At 38.7% G+C, this 9,968-nt stretch overlaps 1 protein-coding gene and 1 long non-coding RNA gene across 24 annotated transcripts in view; one reads left to right on the top strand and one right to left on the bottom strand.

The window, feature by feature from the left end:
• Positions 1-9,968, bottom strand: part of PDE5A (phosphodiesterase 5A) — a 130,222-nt gene that overhangs the window by 37,843 nt on the left and 82,411 nt on the right. For all 3 annotated transcript variants that reach the window (XM_001502305.7, XM_005607870.4, XM_005607869.4), the window contains exon 11: positions 9,443-9,502. In XM_001502305.7, the coding sequence (XP_001502355.2) occupies positions 9,443-9,502 (60 nt within the window). The remainder of the gene's footprint in view (positions 1-9,442; positions 9,503-9,968) is intronic.
• The window catches only part of LOC102150521 (uncharacterized), a 167,709-nt gene that overhangs the window by 82,811 nt on the left and 74,930 nt on the right, over positions 1-9,968 (top strand). For 9 of the 21 annotated variants that reach the window (XR_011436243.1, XR_011436235.1, XR_011436236.1 and 6 more), the window contains 3 exons: positions 7-185; positions 2,933-3,055; positions 3,797-3,892. This is a non-coding gene — a long non-coding RNA (uncharacterized lncRNA). Of the gene's footprint in view, positions 1-6; positions 186-2,138; positions 3,185-3,796; positions 3,893-9,968 lie in introns of those variants that run through there. The other 12 variants (XR_011436228.1, XR_011436232.1, XR_011436224.1 and 9 more) reach the window with 6 other exon arrangements.

Genomic DNA, 9,968 nt, shown 5'->3' with positions numbered 1-9,968 from the left:
TCCTAGATTTCCTGCCTGGCCCCGGAGGCATCAGAACTTGCAGGAACCCCAACTCCTCCACCCGCTTGACCATTTGCCCTGCCAGCACTTTAACTGCTTTAGCCAGATCGTGCTGAGATTCACTTGATAAAAAGTGGCTTTAATTTGGTACGGGACAGAGGAAAGAATTAAGAAATCTGAATCAGGTAAGTTCCGTCTCTTTAATGTTTTTACCTCAACTCCCCCCAAACCCCTTAGGTTTCCTATAAGTATCTGGGATATCATGACTCAGGTTTACCTCCAACTTTTGTGAAGTAAAAAGGTCAAACTAACAAAATCTTATGGAACAATCTAGGGCTTTCCTCTCCAATCCGAGAGCGCTTGCACATTCTTCTTGCTCATGTTGACCTTCACATTTTCCTTACATACACTAGATGTGTTTAAACTTTAAACAAATGTCACCGCCTTCATACTCCAAACTAAGAATCTTTTCCCAAGTCCCAGATTCACAAAAAAATATGCGTCCTGTTAAGTCAATTCCACAGGCTAATGCGTGGGTTGAATTATGGGAAAAGAGAAAGAATTAAAATATTTAGATAAAAGGCTTTGTTGTTTACATCTGCCTTCAACATCAGAGACGGAGCAGTCAACTCTAGTGGAACTCGGAAGTGTGGAGGTGGGAATAAGCCCACCTTTTAACTCAAAGCAGATAACAGCTGCTTCCCTTAAACATACTGCACTCCACAAAGGGACAGATGTTTTTCCTTAGGGCATCATTATTCTTACAGCAGGGTTTTCTTTCCTTCCTTCCACAAAGGATATTCTAAATGCTACAGGATAAAGGCAGCCAGCACAGCTTGTGCCTCTCTCCTTTACACACTCTAATTCCCAACCTCTTTCTACTGAGAGAGAAGAACCTTTTCTTTGGCTTCTTCAGTCACGCCACACCACGACTTAACTTTCCTGAGCTGACCCAGTGGGGACTTGCTAACATTTTCCTCCGGAACCTTGTGGTCAGTGATACAGATGTTCAGAATTCTTGGGATTAATTACTAACAAGTCATGAGAAATGTCAGACACCATTTAAAGTTCATTTAAAACTGCTTCCTTGACTGTTACGAGATACTTCAACTTTTGTTTGCCTTGGAAGACCCTGGGGTAAAGGTGATTTAAATAAACATATTGCCTATGATTCTTTCTTGCCATTTTACAAAACAAAATATTCTACATTTTACTAATAGTAGAGAATAAAGTCTGTGGTTTTTCTGGGATACGATATGTATATACAAATCTGGATTTTCACAGCTTCTCCTTTTAGTGATGGTTTGATTTGTTAGAATTTGCGAAGTGAGATTTCTGACTTTTTCTTCAGGGGATAATATAACATTGCATTGTGGTGTTGAAGACTAACAGAAATAACATATTTTAAAGATTCTGTAAAACAATGAAGTGCTATAAATGTGTCTCTGTATTATGGTATAATAATCCAATTCAAAACTCCTGGGACCATAACCACCTAACACATCCAGTTCTGCCTGTCCCTCCACATGTGGGCACAAGGCCTGGGAATTCCCAGGCAACCGCGTTTATTTAGTGCTTTAACTGAATATAGTTAAACTCTATAGAGTCTAGAGTTAGGAGTTTTAATTTGTGTTAAATTAACCAAATATGCAAAAAAATACACAAAGCCCACTGGGTTAAAGATTCAATCTGGCAAACGGCTTGGTAGTATACTCCCAGTTTTCTTCTGAGATCTGTAATTGTATCTGCCACTCAAATAATAAACTAGTTTGCCTCTAGTGACTCTAAAGGAAATTCTTCATTTAAGTCACCTTTTTATGAATCTTTTTCTAATGCCTTGGCCCCTTTTCACCATTCTTGCAAAAAATTTTTTAAAAACTCTCTGGAAGTGAAATTCACTAAGAGTGGAACTGGATGTATCTTTGGGAGTAGGAATGGATTGGGTTAAAGAAAGCAGTGTTCAGGGTTATAAAAATTTTTAGTTTCTCAGTGATCTTTAATCAAAAACAGTTGTTCTGAATACCACCTGACTGATGAGGAGTTAAATATTAAACTGATCACCAGCTGACAAATTCTACTACATGTGCATTTCAGCATTAGATAATGATCATAAAAAGAGAAACTTAAAAGCAAGGTGAGGCATGTGGTAAAAAGGCACGTTTGCTATTAAGCATTCTAGTCCCAATGTTCCCACTGACTTTGTCACCCTGAACGAGATGTGCAACCTCTCTGCCTTTTTCCTCACCTATAAAATGAGGACGTTGGATTAGGTTGTCTCTAAGGGTTAATATTCTGAGATTACGGTACATTTATCTCTGTGTGCACAGGACTCCAGTATTTCTTACTGCCTGGTCACTTTGGAACCAAAAGCCACGCATCTAAATCTTGCCAGTGACCTTCCTGTACAGGGCCCAAGCTCTGTCTCTGATTCTCTCAGCATTTAAGGGAAATGGATGGGTGCACCTTAGCTGTTATGGTTATGTAGTGTTTTTTATGCTTGATTCCACACACAAAATTTCCACTTTTTAGCAGCTCTGGTAGCAAGTTACTTAAAATGGTCAATTCTAGATTATTCCCCTCAAGTAGAGAATTGGTTATACTTTATAAACAAAAGGTTTACATTTCCTCTTATAACACATGGTGCTTTCTTCCTCCAGTAAGTTTTCCACGTACCTCTTCTACATAGGCCAATTTAACAATGATTGTAGACTTTCTTGAGTCCACATTATCAGAATGGTTTGGGCAAAAAGACTTGGAACATGACAGCGCACACAAAAATCTTGATGTTGCTACTACTAGATCTTGAGAACTGATTTTCCTCCCGCTGTTGCCACTACTAACAACAACTAATACTTAATGGGGGCATATGTGTCAGGAATTCTGGTCACCACAACTCTGTGAGGTATATTCTTTTATTATCTTCTTTTTACAGATGAAGAAACTGAGGCACAGAGAAGTCACATGTTTGCCTGAGAACACAGAGCTGGAAGTTGAACCTAGACGCCTCCCTCTAGACCCGTGTTTTTAACCGTCATGCTTTTCCACGAAAATGAAAGTTGGTGATGAAAATGTATCTTAGTGCCCCTTGACATGTCTGCTCTGTCACTAGTTAACAGGCACTTTTATATATTTAATCAACTATTAAGGTATTTCAAGCTTCAAATTCATTTTAAAGAAAAAGAAAGGAAAACCTTGTTGAATGGGTTGAAGGAATTTGAGTAGTGTTTTTCAGGCTTTCTGAAAGTCTAGATTTTCCAGAATCTACTGGGGCATTCAGTCCTTCAGCAAAACATAAACCAGGATCTTGTTAAGCAATCACTAAATGGTAGTTATTATTATTATTATCAGCCTGATGGAGATAAAAGACACATAAATAACTGAAATACATTGTTTTTTAAGTGCAATAACAAGTATGTTGGTAGTTTGCCCAAGTGATTCCTAACAACACAATGAAAGAGAATGTAAATACACATTTAACTACTTTTTTTAGTCACTTGTGATGGTTAATTTTATGTGTCAATTTGACTGGCTACAGGGGCCCAAATTAAAGACTGTTTCTGGGTATGTCAGTGAGGGTGTTTCTGGATGAGATTAGCAGCGGAATCAGTGGACTCAGTGATGACCGCTCCCCAGTGTCGGTGGGCATCATCCATTCCCTTGAGGGCCTGAACAGAACAAAAGGCAGCAGAAGGAAGAATTTGCCCCTTTACTACCTGCCTGCTTGGATTGGGACGTCTCATCTCGTCTTCTCAGGCCCCTGGACGGGGACTTACATCATCCGCTCTTCTGTTCTCAGGCCTTCAGACTCAGACTGAACCACACCACCAGCCTTCCTGAGCCTCCCTCCACCTCGCAGATGGCAGACTGCTGGACTCTCAGCTCCCGTAATCACGTGAGCTAATTCCTCAAGTAAACCTCCTCTGCTATCTATGTCCTGCTGGCTCTGTTTCTCTGGAGAACCCTGACTAAGACAGTCACCTGTGTTTCTAAAGTCAAAGCGAATCCTTCCTGAGCTTTATCAGTGCCTTACTTAAGATAAATGAAGTCCTGCTTTTCTTCAACTATTTCTTATTATAAAGGCCATTCAGACAACAAAAGACACACTGGTGTCCCTTTTATACAAGAGTGGAGGGTGCATTTTGTGTTTACTCAATTGAGAAATGAAACTTTAGGAAATAATACAGTTATAAAGTGTATAGTCTCCCTGAAACCCATAGGCATGTGTTCATGGAAAATAATACACTTGGGTAAAGGAAATATAATGATCATTTTTAAATTATTGAATTTCTTATTTTTGGTGGATGCCTCATGAAAAGGTTTATATTTGGCCTGTGGCAAAGTCTCTGGTAACTTCAGAAGAAAATAAAGACACATGGTTACATGGCTACACAATTTGCTCAATTGTATAATCTTTATACAGGAAAGGTCACACTGCTATCAAAGGCATTCTGCCTGCCTTAGGTCTAGAGCATCAAATCCCCAGAGCTAAAATCAAAATGAAAGAAACAAGTCCTGATAGCCAACTGTTAGGAAAGGGCTCCTTATTCAGAAAGTTATTTATTAAAATAAGTCTAAAAAGAAGGGCAGCTACTGAACTTGTCTTCCATAAAATGTCAAATTCTTCCAAATAGCTTTAGTGCTTTATAAAGGCGTTTTGTTATATTAATACTCCTTGATGTTTATTCAATATAAATGTTAAGAGGAAAAGAGATTTTCCTCAGTGATTCATCCTTTAAGGAAATTATTTTCAGGGATAAAATTAAGATATTTGATGCATTTATTGGCAGCTACAAGGAGAGAGATAGTCAGGTATCTGAAGCTCTCCTTACCAGTCCCTGACCACCCCCACCCCCACCCCCAGCGGGGCACTCTTCTTTGCAAAACACTCTGGTTCCAGTCTTTGAATAAAGCCACTTTGACAGCCATCACACTACACTTTACAGAAGGCTAATGTCTCTCTTCCCCACTTGTAATATGCACAGAAAATGTGTTTTTAAAGGAAAAAACCCATACAATTTGTTTACAAAGCTGTTAGAATTTATCTTTCTCAGAGGGAAGTGAATCCAAATACCAATGAGAAAGAAATCTACTCTAAAAGGGAGGTGACTATGCAACCAAATCTTATAGAGAATAAAGAAGTGAATATGGCACAGTAAGACTGGATTAATATATTTTCTTTGGTAACTATACCAACATGTGTTATGGTTTTTCCTTCTTTCTAACATTATATAAATAGATTCCTTTAAACCTCAATAGGGAAGAGGCACCCACTATAAAAAACTTGGATAATGAGCGTACAGTTTTTCAAAACCATAGAAATTATGTCATAATGTCAAGATTCTGATAAATTGGGACTAATACACACAGATCTGGTTAGCATGCAGTTAGTAAATAAGAAGCTCAAGAACAGCGCCTCCGTACTCTGGAGATAAGATTAACATTGGAAGTTATCCATTAGTAAAATCAAAGCAAAACAGCTAAGATAGCTTGTCAGATAAAAGCAGGAAGAAGAAACAGAATCTATTAAGTCTTGCCAATGTGGAAAAGATACAGCCCAGTTAATGTTATAGACACCTATAAAAATGAATGTACCAACAGATGGTGTCCAGGAAGTCCAAAGGACCCAGATTGTTCCAGAGTATTTCTAGCACTGTTTGAGGAAGAGGGTGCTTTACTGGACGCCATAGGTTCCTATAGTTCAGTGACACTGCTTATCAAGATCAGAGAGTCAACTCTTCTTTGTTATCATCTGCTCAAAATTTCCCATTTATAATTTGGCTACCCATATAGATTTTCCTAAAAAGTGAGGGAATGTGATGATCATCTTCGTAGAAGGAATTGATCTATACTCTAACACTGACTTAGGCATCAGAGACTTGGGTCAGGTACCTGGCTCTGCCCCTAAGTGTTGTTACTGCAGCAGTCACACACATGCCTGATCAAGAGGGTTCATGTGAAGTTTCTGGCTCTGAGAGATTAAAGTCAAGATGAGGTACATTCTGTCCTAGGAAATCCTGCCTAAATGGTTCGCACCTCCCTCTCACTATTTTGATATAGAAGACCCTTCAGGATCACAACAGGGTCTCAATTTGCTTTTAGATACATCCTCTGGGATTAGAAATTGCTTATAAAGCAGGAGCCAACCTAGTGGCGCAGCGGTTAACTTTGCACATTCTGCTTCTCGGCGGCCTGGGGTTCGCCGGTTCGGATCCTGGGTGCAGACATGGCACCACTTGGCAAAAGCCATGCTGTGGTAGGCGCCCCATGTATAAAGTGGAGGAAGATGAGCATGTATGTTAGCTCAGGGCCAGTCTTCCTCAGCAAAAAGAGGAGGATTGGCAGTAGTTAGCTCAGGGCTAATCTTCCTCAAAAAAAAAAAAAAGAAAGAAAGAAATTGCTCTAAAGCAGAAGCGATAGGAACTGAACTGAATCAACACTGTCTCCATGACAAAACTGAGGGGTTTCTTTGAAAAAAACTAAACTCTAATATAATTTATTGCTCTCCTAACAAGAGAGGAAGGCAAAAGAGGCCTTTTCAATCAATCAAATATTCAGTTATCTGTAATAAATATTTATTACATTCTTAAATCTTAACTAATACCTTTGTAATAACCATAACCAGGTCAGCTGGGGTCCGTTTATGATTATCTCAACAACTTGTGACTAAGAGTCATTAGAATACATTATTTAATTCTCTAACAAACTAATTTTTAAAAATAAAAGTTAAGAAAACCTTTGACATCTTTTCAATTTATTTTAGGTTTTAAAATGAGATAAACAATCAGACACATGACAAAGACAGCAATTTTGGTAATTGCTGGATGATGCAGACACCTGTGTAGTTGGGCCTGTACAGGAATTTTTATTAGGTTGATAGAAAACTAGAATTGAAATCAGTTGCTGAGTTTCAACCAATTTAAATGAGTTACTTGACCCACAAGCTATGTAACCCTAAATTTCTCAATGCAGCTGCCAGAAATCTACTTCCAAATGGAACAACAGATGGTTTTGAACAATACTGCACTATAGCAATTTTCAGTTATTCCAAAGTGTTTTTTCTCTTGCTAAAATTATAAAGATAATTGAGAAAATAATTTTCAGATTTTTCTGAAAGACTATGCTATTTTCAAAGAGAAAAAGCAAAGTTTAATATCCTAGTGTTTTTTTAGCATTATCTTTAGAAATTACTCTATTTGCTAGTTTTTATTTATCTGAAATAGCACATGGCAGTGTAACCTTGTCCTCATTTTAGAACTAACTTAATCACCCCACAGTGCCTGCAGGCACTTCAAAGTTTATCTTTCCATGGGATAATTTCCAGCTCATAGGGATGCATTCAGTTCAAAACTTTATCATTTGGGGAGGATTAGACAAATTGGCCAATTAAGCCTAATCTGAAAGATACTTTAAACCTATAAACCTTTGTGCATTAATTGAAAAACTGCTCATTCCCTCAAATACCATCATGAAGAAAATAAATATAGCCATTTCCAAATGAGGATAACCCCAAAGGAAGCTGAAACTTTCAGGTAAAATCGTGTCAAATTCCTTAAACTGTTCTTGGCAAATGACTCAGCTTCCTACTCAGGGATGTAACTGAGAATGTCTGTGGTTCCTCCTCCTCCTTCCCAGCCCATCTTCTCTCCAGTGCTGTGCAATGGAGTGTGGGCTCCAGATCTGGAACGCCTGGATTTAGTACTGGCACTGTCACTTACAACCCGAGTAGGACAATCTAAACTCTCTCAAGTGGAGGAAGACTGGCATAGATGTTAGCTCAGGGCTAATCTTCCTCAAGCAAAAGGAGGAAGATTGGTGACAGATGTTAGCTCAAGGCTAATCTTCCTCAGCAAAAAAAGTCCATATTAATTTCCTCCATTTTCTCACTATTTACTCTTTCCTTTTGCAGTTTCACTCCGGAAGCTGCTTTCTCAACAATCACCTAATCACTCAATCCAGCAGCCTTTTCTGTCCTCATATTTCTCAGCCTTCCTACAACTGATGGGACCTCCTTCCTTTTGGAAACTGTTCCATCTTGCTTTCTTTGCCACTCCCCTATCCTAAATCTTCCTCCCCGTTTAACTACCACTTCTCTCCGTTAGCTGGTTTCTTTTGCCACTTCTCCCATCTTAACCTATATTTACAAGAGTTCTGCCCTCAGTCTTTCATAGTTCTCTCACTCTCTCCCAACTGCTCCACTCCCATTATTTCACTACCATGGGACTCCCCCAAATCCCATGTTTTACTTGCAAGTTGCCACCGCTAGTCCTGCCCACCAGTCCCTCACCACTCTAGCCCTGCCTTTCCTGATCACTGAAGATGTCAATTCAGTTGTTCCACCAGCACCTCAAACTTACCACGTTCTAACCAAATCTACCAGTTTTCCTTCTTAATACTTCCACTTTTGTTAAGTAATACCACTATTGTTCTTTGAATTATCAAGGTCAAGACATCTGAATCATCTTTACTCTTCTCCCTCCCTAACAGCTCATAGCAGATAGCGTGTGGTTTTGTACATGGGCTCTGAAGCAGACTGCATGAGTTTGATCCTGACTCCCCCACTTCCTGCCGGTGTGACCTTGAGCAAGTCACTTGGCTTCTCTAGCTTCAGTGTGGCCTTCATAACACAGCTGTGCAGTTCACATGAGAAAATGTATGTAAGGGCATAGAAGGTTAGCATCTGGCAAGTTATGATGATGATAATGAAAAAGAAGCTCAGTGATCTGGTCACAACCATCTCCTCACATCTTACACAGACCTCATCCATGTTGTCTCAAGTAAATTTAAACTCAGAGGGCCAGCCTTGGTTGTAAATGTATAAGAGCCTCAAATTTGCATGATCTCAACCAAGTCAATCTCAATCAAGACCCAGAACATATGACATTCTACTTACATATCAATGTGCTTTCCTCTCCCAGCATACTAAATAAGAACGTAATGAGCATTCAGGAACTGACCCTATTTGAACCCAGTTTCAGATAACAGTCCATAAGCCGTATGGTCAGAAATTAAAGTCACTCTCAGTTCTTGAGAATGCAGAGTAAGTTATCAGTAACAAACTATAAAATCTTTGTTGTCATTACCGTAACAAAACAACCACCTTGCAGTCAGTCACCTGTCCATATTTCCCCCAGGAACTGGAAACTAAATTTAATTTTGGCCTAAGAAAGATGTGAAGATTACAACAATTACTGGAAAATGTCAGAATCATATAATGTATTACAAAGTCAATGTTATCTTTTGTATTATCAGTGACTTTGTAGTCCTGCAAGAAGGTAGAGATGATTAAATATTTTTATGAATGTCCATCTAGATATTTACCACATTTAATTAAATGTCTAGGGACCATTACTAGCAGAAGCAGTTATCCTGAGAAAAGCGTACTGACATATTGATTAGATATCTGTAGTTCGTCATTTTTATAAAGAAAGAGGGGGAGAATTACCGCTAAGGATTGGAGCTCTCTTGTTTCTTCCTCCGCGGCTGATGCATGATACGACAGAACCTAGGGTAAGAAAGAAGGAATACAGGTTATACAGAAAAGGACTACCAAATGCACACTACAACTTCAAGCTTGGGATTTTGCTCAAACTTCCTGGAGAGATAACGAGACTCCTCAGAATGTCAAATCTTGTTTGCTGCTTTCTTCAACAGAGAAAATCCCAGATTTCTATTCCATTGCTTCTTTCAGAAAACAAAAAGTCATACTCCCTATGTTCAAAGAAAACTCTTGTCACTTTTATTCTGATATTGTTGATATAACAAACACATTATTTCTAAGCCACACTATTGGCTTAAACTTGGCAGAAAATTTATGTTGTATTGCTTTTTTAAAAAATATACTGACTTCAGTTATTTTTACTTATGTGCAGAATTAAGAAAAACACCTTTGCATAAATTGACATTTTAACATTGACATTTGGATAGAAAGTAGTCTAGAAGGAGCTCTCAGATGAGGCTGTAACCACTGC

The sequence above is a fragment of the Equus caballus genome, chromosome 2 (genome assembly GCF_041296265.1).
Source record: "Equus caballus isolate H_3958 breed thoroughbred chromosome 2, TB-T2T, whole genome shotgun sequence".
In the NCBI taxonomy this organism is placed as follows: domain Eukaryota; kingdom Metazoa; phylum Chordata; class Mammalia; order Perissodactyla; family Equidae; genus Equus; species Equus caballus.
Note: the sequence above shows the minus strand (reverse complement) of the source record. Positions and strands in the feature narration are given on the sequence as shown.